The following is a 24,384-nucleotide window of genomic DNA, read 5'->3' on the forward strand; positions in this document are numbered from 1 at the left end:
CCTCTCCCTCTCCCTCTCCCTCTCTCTCCCTCTCCCTCTCTCTCTCTCTCTCTCTCTCTCTCTCTCTCTCTCTCTCTCTCCTGTCTCTGTGGAGCAAAGTGAGGTCCTGTGTTTCATTGCTTTCCAGACATTCTCCAACAACCATTGAATGGGTTTCTTCCCGAAGGCTTCTTTGGAAATCTGTTTAGAATTCAGATTGCACACTTTCCCATGGATACAATAGTTTTCTGGTGGGTCAGGTTCCCAGAGAAGCCTGCAAAAGCCTATTTAATGTGGTGCAAAGTCCAAGGACAAACCTCTCGCACCTAACTAGAAGTCCTAGATGGGTTTTAAATGGAGAAAGGAGGCAGTATTCAGCCCTGTTATCTTAGGCGCATGCCCTACCTTCTCTCTCAGAAGAATCATAGGACTTTGTTGGTGGAAGGAACAATTCCAACTTGTTCTCATAGTGGCCTCTTAGGTTTTGTGTGACCTGGCAGCTTCAGTATCATGTCTTAACCCGATTTCCTTGGCATTGCTTTGAGTCGGGGGGGGGGAGGCTACTTGGTATTCCCTGAGTGTGTTTTTATAACTTCTGCACCATTAAGTTAAGCTTTTATCTACTCTTATGGTCCCTTCCTGAAACTTCTCCTTTCTTGCCGTCTACACAGTGCCAATGCTTAGGCTTTCAAAATTCACCACAGGTTTCCCCTCCCCCTTTGGTTTGGTTTGTTTTTTATTGTACAAAGAAGCAGACACTTTTTCTGTTGCTTGCTTTACTTAGCATGGTGTCTCGTAGTTAACTCTGTGTGGTAGGCGAACAAATACTATCTAGTTCTGGGGTATGTGTGTGTGTGTATATATATATATATATATATATATATATATATATATATATGCCTGCTCACTTTTGGTTATACAAACTCTCTTAATTCAAACCTTTTCTCTGACTCAAGAAAACATATTTGGAGTACACGTTAAAAAGGTTTTCATCATCATACTGTCTGCCCCCAAAATGCAGCTCTTACCTCAATAGGAATAAGAGATAGTTTATTCTAAGCCAACTATAAGCAATCAAGGCTCAGGAGGGTGGGGCTAGGTTACTGCAGATTCTATACTGCTTCATGGAAACAGTGTCATGGACAAAGAAATCATAAATCAAGGCAGTTTGAAAGTGAACTTTGTACATGATCACATCATACCATGATGTCAAATGGTTGTACATGTCTGCAAGTTCCAGGAGAACTTGTTCTGGTATTTGAACTTGATTCCCAGGGATGGCTTTTTCTTCCAGAGTTGTATTTCTTCATAAGTAAAGCCGGAAGGTACTGGGGCCAATTCATCCACGTGGGAATGTTTTCCAATAGCCTCAAACACTTGGCTGGCTACGGTTGTTACCAGTGATGGGGAAGTGCAAATAGGAAAATGCAACAGTGTAGAACATGTCTCCTGACATTCTGCTTTGGTTCAGTTCATCTTGAGCTTTGAGGAGAGCTGTAAGAGAGTAGCTAAACCAAGGCATTGCTTACACACAGCAGGCGCTTTTTCTATTATTCTAGGATGCCACATCTGTAAGAGTGGAGAACAGCTCTGAATGCTTAGTGTATATATCCTAATTGTGTGCTTACCTGACCTGACTCAGTATTTTGATAACACATTTTGGAATTTATTTTAATCGGCACATGGTTTGATAAACTTCATTTGCCCATGAATAATAATAGCAGTGCTTTCATGTAGTTCCTATAGAGGTAAGAAAATATATTAGGTCACTTGCCTCAACTCTTAAAAAAATACATAATATATCTTGACCTTCCATAATATGGAAAGCTGAGATGCGAGATTTTCTGAGTGCTGATAAGATGCTCAGAACGTTTGAGGTTTAGTGTTCACCTAGCAGCACATATTCCAAAATTGGAATGATAGAAAATTCGCTTGGTTGTCAGAGAAGGCTGAGAGGTGGGCCAATGAGGTTCCTCAGGGGGTGAAGGCACTTTCTGTTCAGTGTCCAAGCCTAGTGACCTGAGTTCAATCCGTGGAAGCCACGTAAAGGTAGAGAGAGAACCAACCAGCACACGCACACAAATGAATAAATACATTTATAAGGGGATGCTGGGCAAATCAGTGATCCATTCTCTTTGAAATTCCTATTCTAAAGAATTGGAAGCAAAGATTTCAAAGGTATACCTATACAAATAGATAATAAATGTTTAAGGAGATGAACATGCTAACTGCTCTGCTGTCATCATCCTACCTCCTGAATATGGACATTTTAAATAATTTTGAGTGAGGCAGACAAATACACATGAAGAAAAATGTTTTCAGCTGGGTGTGGTGGTGCACATCTTTAATCCCATCAGCCTTTCTGAGATGGAGGCAGAGGGTGGGGCAGAGAGTGGCGCAGGGGCAGGAGCAGGAACTGGGGCAGGCAGATCTCTTGAGTTTCAGTTTAGCCTGATCTACATAGGAGTTCCAGGCCAGCCACGAGCTACGTAGGGAGGTGCCATCTGAAACAAAGGAAAAATTCTACAACATTTGGAGCAGTTTGAGTGTCTTCTCTCCCAAGCTCTGAGACCTCTTTCTTTCTCTGAGGGCACTGGGTTACTTCCCTACTAAAGAGTGATGGACAATGATTGTAATGTCAGATTTCCAGGCTTAGAATTCAAGTCTCTGCAGTTATGGAAGAATCTGGAAAAAAATCGGTTATCTGAACTGTTCGTGGCCCCTTACCTTGAATGCTTGCTGCCAAATGCTGTTTGTTTTCTTGCTGTAGTGCTTCATTTTGCCATGTGCAGAATAGAATTTGCCAGTAGACGGATGGCACAAAGCCTAATAGATGACCTTTGGAGAGTGCAAAGGCATTTATGAGGAAGACACATTTGAAGAGAGAAAGTAAAAGAGAGGGCCACATTGTGACTGTAGGCTGGGGATTGACAGTTGGCCTCCGGTGGCTGATTTGTGCTGCCTGGGGAAATAGTTCACATCTCCACCTGGCTTGCAGTAGGATCCACACCAGGAATTTCACACCACACTGCCTTTTCTCCCTGTAGTGAAGAAAGGAGTTGGCAGAGATGTAAAGAAAAGGATCTTAAGTCCCAAAGCCAATGTTAAGCGCTTGTGAGAGCCACCAGCATCCTTCTCTCTCTTCTCACAAATTTGTTCATGGCTGGTGGTCCAATAGGATAATAAAGGAGAGAACCATCCACCCCTCCAGCTGTATTGTTAGTTAGTAGTACATATCTATGTGCGCTTCAGAGCAGCAACAGTGTGCTCTACCACAGACTTGCTTCTGTGCTCCTTCCTTAATGGCACCCTGAGGAAACTCTCAGCCAGCCTCCAAGAAACAGAGGGAATCTAAAGGCACTTCTCTTCGACTCACCTGTTAGCTTCTCTCACACAGCTGCCAAACCATCAAATTCTCGTCCATTTGCATCCGTCTCCCTTTCTCCTCATAATGCTGCAAAACTACGATCCAGTGCTGGGTACAGTGTGAAGCTACCTGTTGTGAAGCAAGTGTGGAAAGTGCTGGAACTTGAGGTGGTTTTCAGAAGGCCCCCTTCTGATAAAAAAAGGCTTCTCTTTTACTTTCTTTTCTGTCTTTTTCTTTTTTCATTTATGCCTCATCGCATTTCATCCAATTTCAGCCCCTCCCTGCTGGGATTTTTCCTTTTGCTATCTGCTTTCTAGAATAGTTCCTGCCTGGGAGAAAAAAAAAGAAGGGAAAGAATGAGGAGGAGGAGGGAGAGGAAGGAGAAGGAGAAGGGGAAGGAGGCCATCTCCCCAGCTTTCAATTTGCTGCATACCCAGCCCTTTCATCCCAAGCTTTGGGGTCAGAGCACAAGCAGAGGAAGAATCCTTTTCAAAACCCAAGCCCTTGTGGGTTTCCTGTTTCATTGTCATCTTCTATCACAATTGGGTCCAGGAAGAGTGAGTACCATTGAAGGGTAAATGGATGGCTAGCAAGCTGTGCAGAAGCTAGAGTTCCTATCCTTAAAAAAAATAAGTTTGAATAGGAAGACAGCTTTAAGGTTTTAAAGAGCGACTTCCGGTTGCTTTAAGCCTGTTGGGCATCAGTGTGGAGATGACAGTTTGCTTGGTGGAGTCAAGCTTTGCTCACCTAACACTGGAGCGCTTTCTCTCAGAGGACCCTTTTGTTCCCCGGTTTCTTTCTCATTTTTTCTGCAGCGGGTCTTTTATCTTTCTTTTGTTTTCTGCTACCATTGGTTGCAAATCACAGACGATCTAGCTTTGTGCTCCTAGCTTATTGTCTTGATTACAGACTTGCCTTTGAGGGGAAAATCTTTCTTAAAGACGATTTCTTTTTTAATGTTAATTTTCTCATTTTTATTAGTCCTTTGAGAATTTTTGTACATTGTATTTTTATCATATTCAAGTCCTCCTGAATCTACCCCCACTTTTTTTCTGTACCCAACTTTGTGTCCTCTTTTGTTTTTTTGTTTTTTGAATCTAGTAAATTCACTTTGTGCTGCCCATATATAGATGGTTGATCTACAAGCTGTCTCTCCCTCCTCCAACAATTATCAATAGCTCCTCAACTAACTTAGGTGGGACTTCATGTTTACTTCCTCTCTCCAAGACTCTCCAAAGGCTCTTTCTTTCTCTGAACGCACTGGGTTGCTTCCTTACTGAGGAGTGTTTGGCAGTGATGGCAAAATGGAAGTTGCTGAAGGTACTTTTTAAATCCTGACATCCAGGCCCCATTGATACGGAAGGATGTTGAGGTGTGAATCCCAGGGAATTGCTGTTTTTAAATTAAACTCCGGAGGTAATTCTCATGTTCACTGAAGATTTAGAACCCCACTGAGTTACACGGCCAAGCCTAACAGCCTGGTTCCAGGCAGTCTGAGTCTTTCTTTCTTTCTTTCTTTCTTTCTTTCTTTCTTTCTTTCTTTCTTTCTTTCTTTCTTTCTTTCAGACAGGTTAGCTCACTGTAGCTCAGCTTGGCCTACAAGCTATGAGTTTTCTGTACTGTAATGTTATCAGACAAGCAGACAAGACTCCTAAAGCTTGACAAGTTAAAGGGGTGTGGTGTGAGCTGATGCTTGTACTTACTGCACCCACAGAGAGGCAGCATCCCTTCTAGAATAACCAGGTACCTAGCGGCCATAGTATCTGGAGTCTAATAGCAGTTTATGACAGTGTCAGGGATTAAACGAAATCATTCTAGTTGCTCGAAAGAGTTGTAAGTGTAACTTTTATTCTCCTGTAGTAATTGTTTCCGAAAGTCAGTCGTCTAACCTAGGCCTAGTCCTAGTCCTGGAAGCTTCTAGCCCATTTACAATCTTATTTAGGCCTGGAATGTTTTCAGCCTCTGAGACTTACTGCTGGGTAAATTCACCCTTTCTTGTTCTTTCTGAGAGCTGGCTGCCTGTTTCAACTCAGCTGTTCTGGATCAAACTCCTCCAAGCTGACTGATTCAATATGGCTTCTCTTGGCCTCTTCTGAATGGCTCTGTTTGGCATCATACTAACTTTGGCAATAGGTTCTAATCTTTTGGTCCTTCTCATTCTCTAGCTTGTTCTATCTTTACCTGTGTCTAGCTTGTTCTCTCTTCAACATATCCCTGTAAAACTTTCCTGGTAAAACTGCCTCCTTCCTGTCTCCCTCTCCACTGCTCCCTCTTGTGTTGCCTCTCCTTTCTCCTGAGAGTTGGGCAGATCGAATTCTGTCAAATCTTTCTCTGATTCATCACTTTGTCTGCCATTCAATTAGACATCACTTTCAAACATGGGTGCTTCCTTCTACAAACTAACTTTACCTTTATGGTTTGAGGTTCCAAATGTGTGATAAGGGTGTGTCTGTATTACAGCCAGAGGGATTAAAGATGTGTGCTATGGGCTGAGCCATACCACAACTAGAAACTTTTTTTTTTCAGTAAATAACATAATCTCAGTGTTCACAGTGTGATCAAATATCCTGCAAGAGAGTGTATTGCTTGGAATGGTTTGCCCAGAACTTTCTAGGTATTTGAACCTGTCCCATATTGCAGTCAACTCTCTTCTCATTTCCTCAATGGCATAGTTCCATTTTTCTTTGTTTATTCTCAGGTAGGCTTCCCATGTAGTCTGATTTGCCTTTGAACTCCTGGTCCTCCTGGCTCAGGTTCCTGGTTGCTGAGATATAAAGATGTGCAGACACACATCCAGCTTGGTTTGAGCTCTGAATGGAGCTGATGCATGTTACCTCGTGTATTTCTCTTTGGCCAGGGATGGTTTAAAGGTTCAGTTTAAAGGAAAGTGGCTAGAATAGAATGCACAGTTCCCTGTAATGCCTCAGCTTGCTAGTTCATTTCCCCCAGAAATCCCCATTACTGCTCTTTTGCAAATCTTGACAAATACCAGATGTATTGGAAAAACAAAATGTCACAAATATTTAAAAATACTTTCTAATTAGGTGTTCAAGTCTATCTGTTTAATATATATATATATATATATATATATATATATACATACATATATATATATAATATAGTCTTCAGACACATTGATCATTTAGCAAGTATCTGATGAGCATTTTGTCTGATGCTTATACTTTGGACATAGGATGTGAGAACCATACGCAACCTGCCCTCCAAGATACAAGGGATGTTTAACAAAAAGGCAGTTGCCTAGAAGTTAGAAATGCTAATGGATGTTGTGAAAGAATAATTTCCACACGTCATTTCTGCAGTAGTAATCGACGGAGTACTTTTGCATCCCTGGCTTGTGCCCCTTCCCCTCAACCACCCTCCTCTCTGTGTGTATCGCAAGCACATGCGTGTGTATACATGTTCCTGTGCATGCAGCTATGTGGGTGCATTTGTATGGAGACAAGACCTCACTAAACCTCAAGCCCATTGATTGGTAGACTGGTTGTTCCAGCAAGCTCCAGGAATATACCTGCTCTTCCGTGCTCCTCAGGATTTAGGTAAGTTGTAGGTGAGCGTTGCTTGGCAGCAGTGCATGGAAGCTATCTGTAGTAAGGTTTTTGCCCATAGGAGTTGTGCCCTGCATCTCTCTATGTGTCCATCACACAAACTGCCTCAATATTGGGTAGTGGTCATAATGTTTGGTTGGTTGTTTTTTGGTGCTTGAGTCCAACTCGGCCTTATAGTTGGTAGGCAAGGCTTCTACTAACTGATCTAAATCCACCACCTCTTATTCCGATTTTTCTGGCAAGCCTTTTACCTACTGAGTTCTTTCCCTAGTTCTTTGAATCAGAGGTCTGCATGGGAGGTTGGCACCAAAGCCACTGAAGCAAAGGGAAATTCCCACCACAGCTAATTTATTCTGGTTAGACATTTCCACCTACTTTTTTAAAACAGATACTTATCAGAATGAGTTGTCATTGTTGATTTGTCATTGTTGGTTGTGTTACTTCCTCCAGAGTGGAAAGTCCTTTGCTGGGCATTCTCTAGGCTTTCTGTAGACAGGAGCTATGCTCTAGATCTCTTGTGTACCTAGTACACAAGCTGCTACAGGTAATGGGTTATCTTGTCCCCTCTTGCTTTGTTCCTTAGGAGTGCCACAGGTGATAGAAATTCTTGTAAAAAAAGATTGTGTCTTATTTTTAATTGTGTGTGTGTGTGTGTGTGTGTGTGTGTCTATTATGTGCACATGAGTGTAGGTGTTTGTAGAGTCCAGAAGAGAGGTGTTAGATTCCCTGAGGCTGCCATTACAGGCAATTTTGAAGCACCTTTCAAACCTGGGTCCTCTGTAAAAGCAGTAAAGTGCTTTTAACTAACCAATCAACCACCATCTTTCCAGCCCCATGGTAGGTGGTTTTATTCTTATTTTATTTTAATGCTTTATTTTTTCTCCAGTGCTGGGACCAAGCCCAGTCTTACATTTTTCCAGGCAAGAGATCTACCACTGATTAAAATCCTAAAACCCCTATTCCTATTTTCAAAGGTAGAAACAACTTGGCCTCATGTTTGGGAATGGAGCCTAGTTGGTAGACTGTTTGCCTGGAACGCACAAACTCCAGCACCTACCAGGGGTGGTGGCACACAACTATAACCCCTGCAGATGGGGGGTAGGGTGGGGCTAGGAGGATTAAAAACTTAAAGATTCAAGATCATCCTTTGCTATATGTGGAGTTTGAGGCTAATCTGGAATACATGAAATCTTGTCTCAAAAAGAAAATAAAGAGGAAAAAACTTTAAATAATGGAAAAAAAGAAGAGAAAGGAGCCTGAAGATGCGGGAAAAACCTCTTTCCTTTGTCTATACATTTTGCCACCCCACATCTCATGCTAAAAACAAAACAAACCAAAACAAAACACACACACACTCAAAACAGAACAAAACAAAACAAAAACAGACCCTTCACCAGTGTTTCACATAATCAGCTAGATCCTCGTTGTCAGAACTCTGAAAATGTTCTGTGTGCCTGTGACCCTGACCCAGTTGGTCACCTTCCTGCAGGGGGACTGGACACCGTCCATCTCTCCTACAGGTTGGTGTAGCCTTGGTTACTTGAGAACTCTCTTAAAGTTCCAAGGCATCCAGGTCATTTTGTTGTAAATATTTTTCTGGGAATGAGGTCCAGGTGTCAGCGTGATATTTCTCAAGTGGGTCAGATGGAGGAGGACTCTCTACAAGCCCTGGAAGATGCAGTTCTCCATCCCTGGCTGTGCTCTGGCAGTAGTGTACTCTTCTTGCCTGCCACTGTTGTTGGCATTATGGAGAATGGAACAAATTACTTTGTGGTAGAGACCGGAAGTAGTGATAACTATAACCATGACCTGTGCAATTAGGTAGCTTTGGAGATTGAAGTCTGGCTCTTTTGAGACAGGGTGTCATGTAGCCAGGGCTTACTGCAAACCTCCCAAGAAGCCAAGGATGACTTTGAACTTCTACTCATAGCCATAAGTGATACTCTACTCATAAGTGAACACAGTAGCTTCACAACTTAAAGCACACAACTAAAAAATCACAGCCTGCCCATCTCAGAGGAAAGAAGCATTTTAATATCTTGCTAATTTGTATTTCGCAGCTTCCAAAGATGCCATGTTCCTCTGCATCAAAGGAAGGGTGAGGGATTGATACTGGAGAGGCACCTTAGGAGGGTGCATTCCGACATATGCTCAGATTAATGCACATATATCTGAGCATGCTAAGTTAAGGTAAATTTTTTTCAAGGAAAAAAATCATGGCAAGAAAGAGCTCCTCCAGAGACACTGAAGTGATGTTGCAAAGGTGGTGGACCTTTCTGGTCACATCTGGCTTCCATCATCAGTTGTCTACAACTGCAGTGGGCTTAGGAAGAAGACAAAGCCTGAGCCAGCCAGACTTGTGGAAGAGCTAAAACAGAGGCCCTAGCTGACTAACCCTTCCCCTTAAGCCCCGCCCCTGGCAGTATCTGCTTACTTGTTGCATTCCTTGTAATCAGAAACAGTCCTCAAGCTTCTGACCAATAGGAAGAGTACCGTTGGAGAAGCAGGTTTCCTCTACTTTTATGCCTACTGATACCTCCATCTCCCAAATTCTGGGGTTACCGTTTACAGGCATGAAATACCACCCTCAATATATCTGTTTTGTCTTACCAACTGAGCTATATACATGGCAAAAGATCTGGCTTTTTGACTCTTAGGGAAGTTTCTGCAGTATAGCTCAATTTTTCTCATATGTCTACTGGGGCAGGGTTGGGGGAGGGGTTAGATTATAGACCAGGGTTGCTATGAGGAGTACACAAAATAGTACATGTAACATTTTAGCTTTCATATCAGGCACATATAAAGTGCTTGGTAATGAACAGTTGCTGTTGTTTTTGTTACTAACAACCTTACAATAACAAACATTACAGTGTTTCTTCGCGGGCGTTTTCTCCTTCTGCAGTTTTAATCACCTCCAGTCAATTGTGATCCAACAGTATTAAATGAAAACTACAGAAATGAAGACTTCATATGTTTTTAAAATTGTGTACCATTCTGAGGTGTGAGGTGCGCTTTCTGCTTTGTACTGCTCGGGACACAAATCCATTTGTCCAGTGTCTCATTTGTCTACACTTATTGTATTTTAGTTATTGTGTTTCATTGTGGCCTTTGGTTTGCTACTGCGTCTCACTTTTGAACTAAAATCTATCATAACAGGAGAAAAGCACCACCCTTAGGATTCGGCAGTCCTTGGCAGTTTCAAGTCTTCCCTTGGGAGGGGGATCTTAGAATGAGCTGGCAACTGCTTGTGTGGACAGTACCAATAAGAATAAATGGGTATGGAAGAAAGAAGGTGAAATTTGGGTGGGTATGCAAAGAACATTCCAAGAAGAAATAGAATGAAATAGGCAAAATGGAGAAGATACGGAAGTGGGGGTCTGAAATGATCTGGAGTGGCAACAATGTCTAACATGATTGGATGTCCACCAGGCTGTCTGTCATCATGACAGTTATCTCCAGCCCTTTGTGGCTGTCCCTTTCAAGAATCTCTCCTTACTGTATACAGTATAGAAGAATGAGGTTATGGCTCAAGTTGGTTCTCCAGCTGAGCTTGAGGATCTCTGTGCTTTGGCAGATTTGACATACATCCTTACTCTGAAAATTGGTTTGTGGGTTGAGTGTGTTATTTTTAATGACTTCAGGGGCTGAGCAATAAACTCTATGGCCTGTAGATGGGTTGATGCTGAGACGGATCTACACAGAGATGGTTAACACCGACTTAGCCATTTCTGATGGCAAGATTCCTCTAGCCTAATTTCAGAGTAGCTTGTTTTCTAATCTCAAATCACTTGAACAACCCATGGGAAAGACCAGTTAGTGACAGGTAAGCAATAGAGAAATTGTCTCTTTTTGTTTGCCAGTCATGCTTTGTTATATGACCTGAATGTGTTTTGCTTTCTCCATTGCTGCAGAGACATCAATAACAATTTGGGGGGAGTCCCTGTTTTCTGATTCCATGTACAAAACTTATCCATCATCCATCTGTTCTTCAAGACTTTTGTTGCCATGTCTTTTTTTTTTTTTTTTTTTTTTTGCTTGTTTGTTTCTTTCGAACAGGGTTTCACTGTATTATCCAAGCCGGTGGATCTCCAGGCTGGTCTGGTGCTCCTGAATCTCTTGTCTCAGCTTCCCAAGTGCTGGGATCACAGGTTTGTACCACAATGCCCAGCTTATCTTCATGATAGAATTTGGAAGTAATATTGTTATATCATTTTTCTCCTCAAATGCTCTTTCTTTTTTTAGACTTTATTCCCAAATTCTAGGTGTGTTTCCACGAAGGGCCTCCAGGAACAGCTATGTACTGCACAACCCTAGGAGGGGGTGCCATTCACATAGAGTATAATTGAATGGCGCCACTAGGGTTGTGCAGTGTACAGCCTACACAACTATACGCGGCGATCCTGACAGAACGAATTAATAATGTATTACCGCTGTCTTCATCGAGGGTGTGGTCTGGGGGACAAATATAGGGTGGTATGATTTGGAAGTGTCCCCAAGGGGTCTGAAACAGAAGCTTCTGCTTTAACCAGGAAGAGAGAGAGAGAGCAGGGGGGAGAGAGAGAGGGAGAGGGAGAGAGAGAGAGGGAGAGAGAGAGAGGGAGAGAGAGGGAGAGAGAGGGAGAGGGAGAAAGAATAGTTGTGGTGGTGGGGTCATTATTCTCTGGCAGAGGCAGTCAATTAAATTGGAAGTAAACAATTTGTGCAGCAAATAATATTTTGAGGGTTTACTATGTAAGTGCTGAAGTGTGGAGAAGGGCTGGCATAAGAGAGCTTTGGAATTGGGCCTTGTGAAGGAAGCTGGGTCGAAACGTATAAGGATAGGTAAGGAAGAAAATTCCTCTGGGTGGGGGGAGGTAATAGAGGGAAATATGGAGGTTGGGGGTGAATAAGTAACAATAAATGGTGTATCTTGGCTATATAGGAATGCATGTGAAAGGGATAGGGAGCAATCAGTGTTGTAGAGGATCAAGTGATGAAGGTGGTAACTTGATTGTTAAATGGAAGCCTTTGCCTCTATTCACCATCTACATACAGAGCAGCTCTTCCAAGTGTCTGGCCTTTAAAAGCAGCTTTATTGAGATCTGTTCACACACTCTATAGAGCACTCACTTGAAGCATACCTTTGAGTTCATTGTGGAGGTGGTGGTGTATTCCTGTAATCTCAACACTTGGAAGACCAAGGCAGAATTGAGAGCTTACTATCTGCCTGGGGTACAAGAGTGGGACCCTGTCCCAAATAGAAATAAATGAGTGAATAGCTAAATAAAGTACACAGTTGAATGCTTTTCAGTACATTCATATGGATATGTAACTGTCACTGTCATACAGTTTAGAACCTTTTCAAGAACTTGCCAAAGAAATTCCATTAGCTCTCAAACCCCTATGTCCTTCCTGTACATCTGCAATGCCCCCAAAGTGTTTTTTATCTATAGATTTGCCTGTTTTTGACATTTCATATAAATAAAGTTATACCATGTCTTTTTTTTTCCCATTGCGTGTGTGTGTGTGTGTGTGTGTGTGTGTGTGTGTGTCTGTAATTACATGGTTTTTCTTCTTGCAGTGCTGAAGATCAAACTTCGTCTTATTCATGCTAGGCAAAGGTCCCTTTTACTGCGCCTCACCTCTAGACCTTGGTATGACATTGTTAAGGTTCATTAATGCTGTAACATATATGTTGGTACTTCATTCGTTTTAAGCCAATGTAATATTGTCTGGTTTGGATATGTATATTCTGTGTATCTTTTTTATTCAGTGATGAATATTGTAATTAATCCTCTCTTTTGGCTATTAAGAATAATGATATTTTAACCTCTATGTATTAGATTTTGGGTGGGTATATGTTCTCGTTTTTCTTGTCTATAAAAGTAGGATTAGGGGCTGGCACAGTGGTTCAGAGATTAAGGGCACTGGCTACTCTTGTAGGGGACCCAGGTTCAATTCCCAGCACCCATTTGGAGGCTGTCAATCATCTGTAACTACAGTTCCAGAGGATCTGCTGCTGTCTTCTGGCCTTCCTGGTAACCACACATGCATGAGGTGCACAGACATACATGTAGACAAAACTCCCAGGCACATAAAATAATAGAACAAAATTAAGAAAGAAGTAGAATTGTTGGGTCGTGTATATGATAACCATGTTTATCTTCTTGGGGGAATTATCAAGCTGTTTTCTAAAATGGCCACACTGTATTATATCCTTACTAATAGTATAGGAGGACCTCAATTTCTCCATATTCTGTTGAATACTAATAATTGTTATTTTACAAACTGATAATGATGTGTGTGTGTGCCTGTGTGCAGGTGTGTAGTGTGCATGTATGTCTGCTTATTTATGTGAATGAACGTATGTGCATGTGGGTGCAGGTGTGTGCAGGTGCCACTGGTACTATTTGGAGGTCAGTGGACAACCATAAGTGTCATTCCTTCCTTGCCTTCCATTCAGTTTGAGACAGAACTTCTTGTACCTTGCAGCATACTCTGGGCTAGCTGGCCTACCAGCTTTTATGGATTCTCCTGACTCTATTCCCTATCTTGGTGTAAGCGTGCTGGGATTACAGATGCATACTCCTGCATCCAAGTTAATGTAGGCCCCTGGGATCTGAACACAGTTCCTCGCCCTGTCAAAGCCAACGCATTGATGCATTCCTGTTTTTCACACACTTTATAAGTTTGGCACTCACAGCTGCTTTGCATGCGATTAAGGTGGTCCATGGTCATTGGCTACATTCTTTCTACCTTTAAATGTTCTCTTCATCCCTGTTGAAATCTGCTGTGAGGGTTTATTTTTAAGATTTTCAGTTCTGTCTCATCATCTGTGTGTCTATCTTTGATGTAGAGGCCAAACTGCTTTGGTTCCTGTTGCTTTGGTTGGAGTTTGAAGCCAGGTACTGTGAGTTTTATTTGCTCTTATTTTACAGGGTGTTTTGGCTATTATTGTCATGTGAACTTGAGGATCAGCCTGTCACTCTCTCCCCAGGATTGTGATAAGAACTGCAGCAAATCTGTCATCAGAAATTCTTAAGGAGTGTAATGTGGCCACATACTGTTTCAAGAGTAGAAATATGGCAGTACATTGAACTAGGGCAAAGAGGGACAGATGGTGGACATCTGGAGGTTAGTAAGGAAAAGTGACATAGCTAGTTAAGTAAGTGATAGGAACGAAAGTAGGAAAAGATATTGAAGATGGACTACAGACCCACTCAAAAGGGTGAAGTAGGAAAATGCCAAACTTCAGGGAATGGCTACATTTGAGGACAGGAGGCATCAGAATAGCTCTGAGGTTTCAAGAGAAACTGATTGATCAGCTAACAGGTTCTTTCCCTCTTTCCTTACTCCTCTCCTCCTCTCCCTTCCCCTCCCCTCCCTCTCCCCTCCTCTCCCTCTCCCTCTCCCCTCCTCTCCCTTCCCTTCCCCTCCCTTCCCCTCCCCTCTCCCTCCCCTCCCTTTCCCCTCCCTCTCCCCTCCCTCTCCCCTCCCTTCCCCTCCCTCTCCCATCCCCTCCCTTCCCCTCCCCTCTCCTCTCCTTCCCCTTCCCTCCTTTCCTTTCGTCTCCCATACCTCCTTGTTCTTTTTCCCCTCCTTTGTTCTTCCCTCTTTTATGTAAAACTTACTGTCCACCTTGTAGACCAGGCTGACCTAGAATTCCCAGAGGTCCATCTGCTTCTGCATCTCAAGTGGTGGGATTAAAGGCGTACAGTATCACCACAGCTCTTAATTTTGTTTCTTGAAATTATTACGATCTATAGAAAGGTTGCAAAGATATCTGATAGCTGCCCTATACACTTGCCACCCTGCTTCTGGTGTTAGCATCCTGTGTAATTATAGTACAATGTCAACGCTATTAGTGTTGCCATAGTATTTTTAACTGAAGCCATACACTCTGTTCAGGTCCCACAGTCTTTCCACAAACCTCCTTTGCCTTCTCCAGGAGCCAGTCTAGAGTCTCACATCATCCCAAGTGGCCTTGTCACTTCAGTCTCTTCTAAGCCTCTATAGTCTCCCATTCTCTTCTGTGACCCTGGAAGTTTTGGAGAGCACTGGTCAGTTTCTGTGGAAAAGTTCTCCATGTTTTGACTGGAATTATGTAATCTGAGTCAGATTTTCACCAACATGACATATTCTTCTCTGTCACAAGAGGTACACAATGATGCGACTTGATAATATGATGCTAGATGTGATTTCTGCTTAGGGTGCTTTCTGTCAGGCTTAACCAGGGTAAATGACTATTTTAGAAATGGCATCAGTTTTCTTACTAACTACTGTGTCTGTCGGTGCTTCTTGCCTGCAGCAGTTACGGCTGCAGTGTTGGCCGATTGGCAAGTTTTTGTTTCTCTCATTTCTTCTACCTTTCTTAGTGGGAAACCTACCATATGGAAGGATGAGACTATCGCTCCTATTTTCAAAAGTTGAATAGACAGGGAAAGAAGGTAACATGATTTAGGCATGCCACATTAGACACTTCTGCATGCGAATCTTCAGGAAGTATTGGGTACCCACATGAAAACAGCAGTTGAAGCTGTGACAGGACAACTGTGTGCCATAATTCTTTCCCTTTAGAGATGCAGAAATGGAGGTTCAATAGAAAATACCAGCACAGCATCACCAGGAAGCCACATTGGTGATGGCCTTGATTGTAGTGCTGTGGCCTTGTTCAGTGGCTCATTATTGTAAGGAAGCATTAATAACCAGATCTTAGCTTTCATCTACTGTGCCACTATGTGTAACTGTGTGTGATAATAAAGAGCCATTTAATATCCCAAATTAAATGAATCTAATACCAGACTGTTGGAGTAGAGGGGTATGAGGGAGGTGTCTGGAGTTATTGGAGAAGACTTGGTCAAAAACTTGCCTTTCACTTTGGTGGAATTTGCAGTACAAGGACAAGGGAAAGGGATATCCAATGAGGATGAGAATAGCTCACACTGAAGTTACATTATGCCATCCACTGAACTCAGTAATCCAGCATTCAGTTCTGACACCTACTCTATGAGATAGTACTATTGTAATCTCCATTTTACAGATGAGGGATTTGAGACTAAATGGTTAAGAATTTTCTCGCTTTAGTCAGCAGGACAAAGGAAGCCAAGTCCTACACCAGAACGGTATTAATGTGAACAATTTAGAATAAATTATTAGAGTGATAAGGTGTTGCTGGTGTAGTTTATCTTAGGAATGGAGTTTTCCATAGAAATCAGATGTATAGCTACTAAATATTTAGGGCAGGCTCGGTGCTAGGCATTGTGCCAAATACATTTGCTTGTTTTTTCATGTTTGATCCTCTGTGAATCCCTTTGAGACATAGGTCCTGTTTTCAATCCCGTTTTACAGATTAAAAAAAAAATTCTTCTTCTCTTTCTTCTAAGGCCACAGGACTAGTGAGTGTTAGAATCAGCGTATCCATCCACGGTTGCCTTAACCAGAAAACCTGTACATAAGCAGCATCCCAGCATCCAGGAGCCCAAGGCAGGAGGATTATTAGTTAGAGTCTAACTAACCTGGGCTATTTCGTGTGATCCTGTTAAAAACAAAAACAACAACAACAACAAAAACCCGACAAAAGCCCCAGCCTTTTAATCTGGGTGTATTTGCCAGTTGTACCAGAAAACATTGTTTGGGAGCCTGGGAGTGGCTATTGTTTGAGTATGGACATTGCTAAACATGCCTTTGCACTTCTTATTCCACACCCCTGTGGTTGGCCAGACAATCCTGATAATTTTTCAGAGATCACTCAAAGCAGGTCACAATCTTGTCTTTCAAGTCTCTGTGCTTATTCTTATGTATCCTGTTGTTGAGAGAACCTTCTTTGTAAGTTTTTTAAATTGATAAAAATGGTAAATTCTTAGAAAGAGGTAAACTGGGAAAGCTGGTGCGAGGACTGGGCCTTCAGCCATGGATATGTTATATGGGAGTTTCCCAGGGGAAATGGTATTAAGTCTGCATTTGCATAGTAAATCAGAAATAGTCATAAGATGGAAAGGTTTCCAGGGAGACCATTCTGGAATCATTTGTAGGACTACGAAGGGCAGTTTCTTGGTGTTGCAGATTGATCAATTGATTGATTTAGGACAATGTTTCTGTATTTCCTTTTCTATTGCTGTGATAAAACACTGGTACCAAGGTAGTTCATGGAAGAAAGAGTTTATTTGGGCTTATGGTTCCAAGGGCACTAAGAGCCTTTGGTGTCAAAGGAAATCGAGGGTTTACATCTTGAATCATAAGCCAGAAGAAGCACAGATAGAGAACTGGCAGTGGGTAAGGCTTTTTGTTAAATCTCAAAGCCTGTCCCCAGTGACATACTTCCTCCAATAAGGCCACACCTCACAAATTTCCCCAGACAGTGACATCAAATTGACGAGACCAAGGACTCAAATATCTAGGACTATGGAGGATATCTTATTCAAATCACCAGCTTCCAGCTTCACTCTATCATTCACACTGCCTTCAAGTTCACTACAAACCTAGACTGGCCTGGAATGCATCCTTCTCTGTTTCTCTCATCCTGGGATTACAGTTGTGAGCTACCACAACTGGCTAGTATTGTAGATTTAAAAATTAAAATTAAAACTGTAAAAAATATTAGGAAAACAATAGGTGAGTCATTTTATAATCCCAGAGATGTAAAAGGGTTTTAAAATATTATATTGGAGATAGAAGTCATAAAAGAAACAATATATATTATATATACATTGTATATATAATAAATAAACATATATATTGTTTCATATATATATATATATATATATATATATATATATATATATTCCACAGTGATAAAAAAAAAAGAAGCTTCTATGCATCAAGAAATTACCATAGGTAGAGTTGTTACAGAGGGGAAAATGTATACAATAAAAATTAGTGTAGTCTGAATTAAGTGTTTTGATTTTTTGAGACAAGATTTCCTATAGCTAAGGCTGACCTTGAACTCATCCTCTAGCATCTGCTGGGATTACTGCTATTCCTGGCTCTAAATGCTACTAATATATAGATATAATTATTATAATTACATATACATATAGTTATAATAATAATAATATAGTATAGCTATAATGGAGATAGTTTTGTGACCCTCCCAAAATGCAGCTAGTCAATAAACATGTTAGAGAGAAGTTTTAAAGTTAGAAGAAGTTGTCTGAGACGTACAAATTAAAAAACAAAAATCTTAAGTTTCTTATCTCCTTTCAAGATGTTACTGTTTGACCTGGATGCAGCAGAAAACACATTCTTATATGTACCTGGTATATGTGGGGGTGTCAATTCAAATAACTTTCTTAGAGGATAGTTTATCATTATGAAATTTAAAGCCTTAATGAATATGTGGTTGGCTAGGTCCATATCCTTTGGTTTCATATTGAAGAATTAACCAACTGCAGAACAAAAGTATATTTTAGAAAAAAAAAAGTTTGTATTTAAAATGTGTGTGAACAGTTTTTCCTTAATAGCCCCCCAATGATATAGTTTACAGATCTTTAAATGGCATTTACATTGTATTGGGTATTATAAGTAATTTAGAGATTGTTAAAAATATAGGAAAACAAAAATAGATGATATGTAAATGCTGTGGGATGTTATATAATGGAGTTGACTATCCACAGATATGGGGATCTGAAGGGGTCTTAGAGGCAATTCCACATGGCTAGGGAGGACTGACTAGTTCTGTTTCTATGGACCTAGTAAGTTTCCTGTAACTGGAGACTGGTAAAGGAACTGAGTAAATTATTGAATGGGCATGTAATTGAGTATGTGAAGCTGTTATAGATTAGGCTGTAGATGGAGCTGGAGAGATGGCTCTGCAGTTAAGAGCTGGCTGCTGCTTTTGCAGAAGACCTGTTTTAATTCCCGGCACCCACATGGTGGCTAATAGCCTGTCTATAACTCTAGCTCTTGGGAATATAATGCCATCTTCTGGCCTTTTTGAGCACTGCATCTATGTGATGCACAGACATACATGCAGACATAAAAAGTAGTAGTATACTATATATACTATTTTATATATACATACATTATGTATGTATGAATGTATGTCTGTATTTTTTAAGTACTTTTAAAAATGAACAAAGAAATGAAGCCATAGAAGCATGCTCAGGATACAGTTGGCAAAATGCATATTTAGATGATAGATGGAGGCTGGAGCACAGATGAATGCTCTTATCTGCTATGCTTTCCTGCAGGTATTGGCCAGCCTTGGAAGAATTTCAAATGGCACAGCAGAGTGGCATTATAGATAAATCCTTCTTGTAACATTGTACCTGGTGGTGGGACATAGGGAAGAGATTGTCACAGTAGTCCAGAAAGATGATGAGGGCATGAAGGCATGGGCAGGAGTGAGTAGAGCTCCAGGAAAGACTTTGCACAGCCCAGGAATTTGATCTTCCCTCTGTGAGTGTTACCCACTTCCCTATGTTAAGTAACTCACATGCATGTGTTCTTAGAAATCCTTAGATATCTGGGTGTCTTCATTGAAAGTGGAACAAGGAAAACCAGAGCCAGAGGTCTAGGACGTAAACGCTTGTGTGTTAGGCTACATATCAGTCTCAGTGGCTCTTACTCTTCATTTCCATTTGATGGTGTTCAGCCATGTCCCTTCAGTGTTCAACTGGTCCAGCAGCTCCTTTAAGATGGCCTTTGGTAAATGTGGGGGCTAGGATAATTGGGGGCATGAATGGGGAGTCGGAAAAATGATGGTTGAGATGATGGGGAGCTGGGGGTGGTGGTCGTGGTACCTAGAACTATAGTGGTTAAGGGATAGAACATGAACGGCGACAAAAACCGGATAACTGGGAAAAGTTAAATGCACTGTTTTCTGGGCTGGACTTGTATGGGGGGGGGGGTTCATGGGGAATTAAGACTGTTTTTTCTTTAAATAGTATCTGGGCATTTTGTTCTTGGAATGACTAGCCACAAAGAATTCAGTTTTATAAGGCTTTGTGAATCACATGTACCCATCAGACCTCGGGCTGAGATGAGTTTGAGCTAAAATGAGCTTGTGTGGGCATTGCTGGATCTGTGTGGTGGGCTGCCCTGTTGGGTGTGTTTTGATATATCTCATGGTGATCAAAATAGATCTCACGAATGTATGGTAGTACTGGCATAAAACTATTGGGGTGTTCTCTGTGTGCTGCGAATACAGTGAACAGGCAGGCCTATAGGGGCAGGAAGAGAGTAGGTGGCAAGTACATTGAATTGGGTTTTTATTAGAAATTCTTCTTCCTCAGTCTCTTCATCTGTGAAATGGGGTTAAATAACTTGACCCCGCCTGTGTTGGGATATGTTGGTTCTCTGTAGCACCATTCTACTTGCTCCCCAGTTTTGCTCTTTGCTTCAGGGGCTGAGCTGTTTGGAACATAGATAGAGAGTCGGTGCTGAGATATGTTGGCATCTGTTCTCATCTCTCATCTTTTGTGTTTGTACTTCTAGGTGTCTTCTGTTTGCAGCTCAAGGAATGCTTTAGTTTTCCACCTGGCAGTGTAAAACATATGCTGTCAAAAATTTGGATGTATCTGGAACCATCCAGTGAAGGAGACAAAGACAGTGGAAGGCAAGGCTAGGGATCCTTGGGCTAATAGGTTAAGATGTTATTTTTATAATGCATGATCGAAGAATGGTGATTAGAGTTGTAACCTTAGCCGGACTAAGCAGAGGTTAAATTTCAGAAACCTTTCTAGTGGCTGAAGGAGGCTGTGGGTTTCCTAGAAATAGAAGGAGTTGAATATTGAGGTGGTTTTTTTGTTGTCTGTTTGCTTGTTGCTGTTGTTGTTGCTAATGTATTCACTGTATTTGACTCAAAGATTGTTTGTCTGCACCTCCCCCTCAAAAAAATCCTCCGTCCTGGCGATAGGTATAGACAGGCAAAGTGAGAAAGGCGGGGATGTCAGAAAATTTTGGCCCTGTGAAAGTAACTGTTGGCAAGCTTATGTAGAATGAAGACTAGATTAGCTAGCTGTCTCTGAATGGTGGAGTGGATTGAAACTGGAGGCTTAATCCTGATAGTAAGTTCCTGAACATCTGCTGCACAGAAGGACAGAACTAGTCAAACACCCCTGTGCTTGTCCCCTCAGGAAAGTAAGACTTTATTCATTCTGAGGCTCTCTTGCATTTTTAGTTTCTGTTTGGTATGTTGCAAGTGTCTGGGTATTTCAGAAGCCAAGGTAGGCTGCTGGCATGACTTTCTGAGTGGGGGGGGGGTATTACAGATGAACTGGAGACTTTTCCAAGGCGGTTGGGGCATGGTATGCTCTTTGTACTGTAGCTTCAAAGTATAAGCTTTGTTGGGCCTGATGCTGGGTTTGTGCAGCCTCCAAATTGGTCCTTTGCCTAAGGTGAGTAACATTCCTGCTGTGTCTGGGATAAAAAAACAACAACAACAACAAAAAAAGCCAGCTTCATTTAATTCTTTCTTGAACTGCTCCTGAGGGCCAGACAAGGGTGTGGGGAGGAACTAATATTTGCAGAGTCAAAATTTCAAGTACACAATTCTTATTCAAAATAAGTAGAGTTAAACATAGTTCAGAAAATCAGCTTGTTTTAGGTGTTTTAAAACAGCAACACAATGGATATCTTCCATGTACTCCCAGTGGGGTCTGGGGCAGCACCTCATGTAATGAGATATATCTAATTTCTGTGTGAAATACATGGAAATTCTCCATAAGCAGAGTAAATAAAGTGAGATTTACTTCCATTCAAGTAACACAGTTATTTGGACAAGCACACAGTTTCTGTTTTAGAACCTTTGAATTTGAGGTTTACCAACAGAGGATTGTGGACCCAAAATTATCATTGAGGTTGCACTTAAATCAAATTGACTCACAAGAGAAAAGGCATGGGGTGGGCTCTAGTAGCTGACTTTTTCAGTGGGTGGGTTCTCTGATGGGATAAGAGGGATGATGCATTCCAAATGGTGTTCTTAAAACACTGTCTTTTCCATACTCCCTTCTTTTCCTCTTAGCAGGGATGCTAGCTGCCAAGCAGATGTCTTCCATATAGTACAGACTGTATTCTCAGTATAGACTCCAAGTGAATGGAAGAACAAAGCACACGTATTTGGCAAAGCCTACAAGCCCATAATGCAGATTATCAGCGTTTTCAGGGACAGCTATTGATGATGAGTTTTTTAAACCACACAATGAAATCAGTGTGTATAAAGGAACCCTGCAAACATAAGGTTTAGGCGTTGGTTAATCCTCAGTCCCATGGAATGCCTCTGGCCCTCAGAGTAGTTTAGTCTAAGAGCAAACACCCAGCATGCAATGGCTGACTTCATTCTATCTGGAACTGCTGTTCAGCATGCACATGTGGTGAGGGGAGCTCTCAGGGTTGCAGATCAGGGTGCTTTATCTGAGAATCTAGGAATCGCATGGTTAGCAAATTTTGTAAAGGCTGTTTTAGCCTTAATGGCAGTTGGAGACCAAATAACTGCAGGTCTTCCCAGCCTGGAGTTCAGGCTTGTGTCACACCCAAGTTCAGGGAGCTGATAAACCTATTCAAATGATAAGATTCTTTTGGCTTCCATTATTCCTGTCATGATAACAGGATTTTAGAAGAATCACTTGGGTAGGCATGTGTAGAAACAAACAAAATCCAAGTGGGGTTTAGAGTCGAGGGTGGCAGTTTGTTAGAGTTGTAGGGAAATTCAGAATGCCCAGTTACATCCAATTTTCACATAAAAACCAAGCAATGTTTTAATAGAAATATGTTTCATGCAACACTTCCAGCCTACTTACACAAAAATGTTATTCATCGTTTCTCTGGATTTGCAATTTAACTTGGTGTCCTGTATTTTCATGTGCTAAATTTGGCAGCTCTGGGTATTGATAAGCCCACCTACCCCCATGGGAGGCAAACCAGATGGAATTCTGTGTGCATGGTCCACATGCGGTCTATTTTTACCTTCCCTGGGTTAAAGCTTCAAAGACTGGCTACTTATGGCATATTGAAGTTGAAGTACTAAAAATTCTATTCTCTCTCTCTCTCTCTCTCTCTCTCTCTCTCTCTCTCTCTCACACACACACACACACACACACACACACAAATACAAATGTACTTTGATAAACTATCTGTTTGCTTTGTAACTATACAAATTTTAACCAACACTCAAAACATAAAATTTACCTTTTTTTTTTTTTTTTACATTTTTTTGTTTTAAAGTTTTGGTTTTTAAAAATATTATTAAAGAAGCACCAAGTCACTGTGCTGAGTATTTGGCTTTCTAACCATTCTTAATTCTTTCATTGCAGATTTTCCTCCTGGCCTGTCCCCCATGTCCGGGAGCTACCGTCATCTTCAAGTAAGAGAAAATTGTGTTTACTCCATGGGCCTTCCTTTATAGGCAGTTCTTTGCATTTGATGACCAAGGATGATGTGGTGTCAAGCCTGTGGCCTGTACTGTGTGGTCCCTTGGCCTTTGATGAGGCATAAATCCTGTTAAGATCCACTGAAGTGTCCTGTACATGTTGTATGTGGGTTATAGCTGTTGTTGAGCTCTGGGAAATCCTATTGAACCTATATGTGTGATTACATAGCCAAAACAGGGTGGTGTGGCACCTTGTTGTCCTGTTTAACTTCCTTTGGGAGTTGCTGGAGGCCACATAGCTTCAGTCCATAGCCTTCCACTATCTCTTTATTGAGTATGTGCTATTGAAGGCCTTTGTTCCTGTGTCTTTATAGACATTTTTCTTTCAAGTGCAAAATGAAGTGACAGGGATTTTGGGAATTTAACAGGGCTGTAAACCTGCTGCACATATCTGCTGCCATATCTGTAGCCCTATAAATCCCAAGTTTCTTTAAAATATCAGTGAGCATTAAATCCATTAAAGTATACTCAAGCAAACCATGTTTCTCTGAAGGCAGGATTACTTAAATTAAATTAGTAAGAGTCCCAGAACCCTCATTTTAGCCATGAGTTGTGATCATCTCCCTCATCAGACCTTTTATTAGAGTTGCTAATTCGAAGGTAAATGGGCTGAATTAATTTCCTCTCCCCCACACCAACCCCCATGTTGGAGCTATTTGTGAATAGTGAAATGGCCAGAGGGAGGGAACAGGAAGTAATATGCCTAGCAGATGCTTGGATAGTTGAGAGTAGAGTAAATGGCTTTCTGATTTACTTAAGTCATTAGCGTGTGAGGTGGGGGGAAAACTACCCCATTTGCTCCTGCAAACAGCTTCTCAGAATAGCCACTTAGTCTCTTGCCTTAGGTGAGTACCTTTCTTCTGGGTGACTTTTTATATTTTATGTGGACAGCTCCCACAGAAAAGGGCAATTTAACCTCACTTCCCTCCCTTGCCTTTTCAAAATGAGCTCAGTTATTCAGTGTGATGGTTTTAAAGCAACATGCATTGATTTTATTTCATTAGGATGAAAGCAACAATTCTCATCAGAAAAATAAACACTACTTCCATCCTACCCTCAAGAGATAATTTTGGTTATTGCCTTTCTCCTCTCCTCTCCTCTCCTCTCCTCTCCTCTCCTCTCCTCTC

At 41.5% G+C, this 24,384-nt stretch overlaps 1 protein-coding gene across 8 annotated transcripts in view; it reads left to right on the plus strand.

Annotated features, from left to right (window-relative positions):
* The window catches only part of Tmem164 (transmembrane protein 164), a 161,210-nt gene that overhangs the window by 43,437 nt on the left and 93,389 nt on the right, over positions 1 to 24,384 (plus strand). For 6 of the 8 annotated variants that reach the window (XR_003843017.1, XM_029534094.1, XM_021187826.1 and 3 more), the window contains one exon: positions 23,142 to 23,191. The exons of 1 other annotated variant lie outside the window; for it this stretch is intronic. Coding sequence is in view for 2 of the 7 variants with exons in the window: in XM_021187825.2 (XP_021043484.1) it covers positions 23,142 to 23,191 (50 nt within the window). In the remaining 5 variants the exon portion in view is untranslated. Of the gene's footprint in view, positions 1 to 13,776; positions 13,797 to 23,141; positions 23,192 to 24,384 lie in introns of those variants that run through there. One more of the 8 variants, XM_029534095.1, reaches the window with a different exon arrangement.

The sequence above is a fragment of the Mus pahari genome, chromosome X (genome assembly GCF_900095145.1).
Source record: "Mus pahari chromosome X, PAHARI_EIJ_v1.1, whole genome shotgun sequence".
Lineage (NCBI taxonomy): Eukaryota > Metazoa > Chordata > Mammalia > Rodentia > Muridae > Mus > Mus pahari.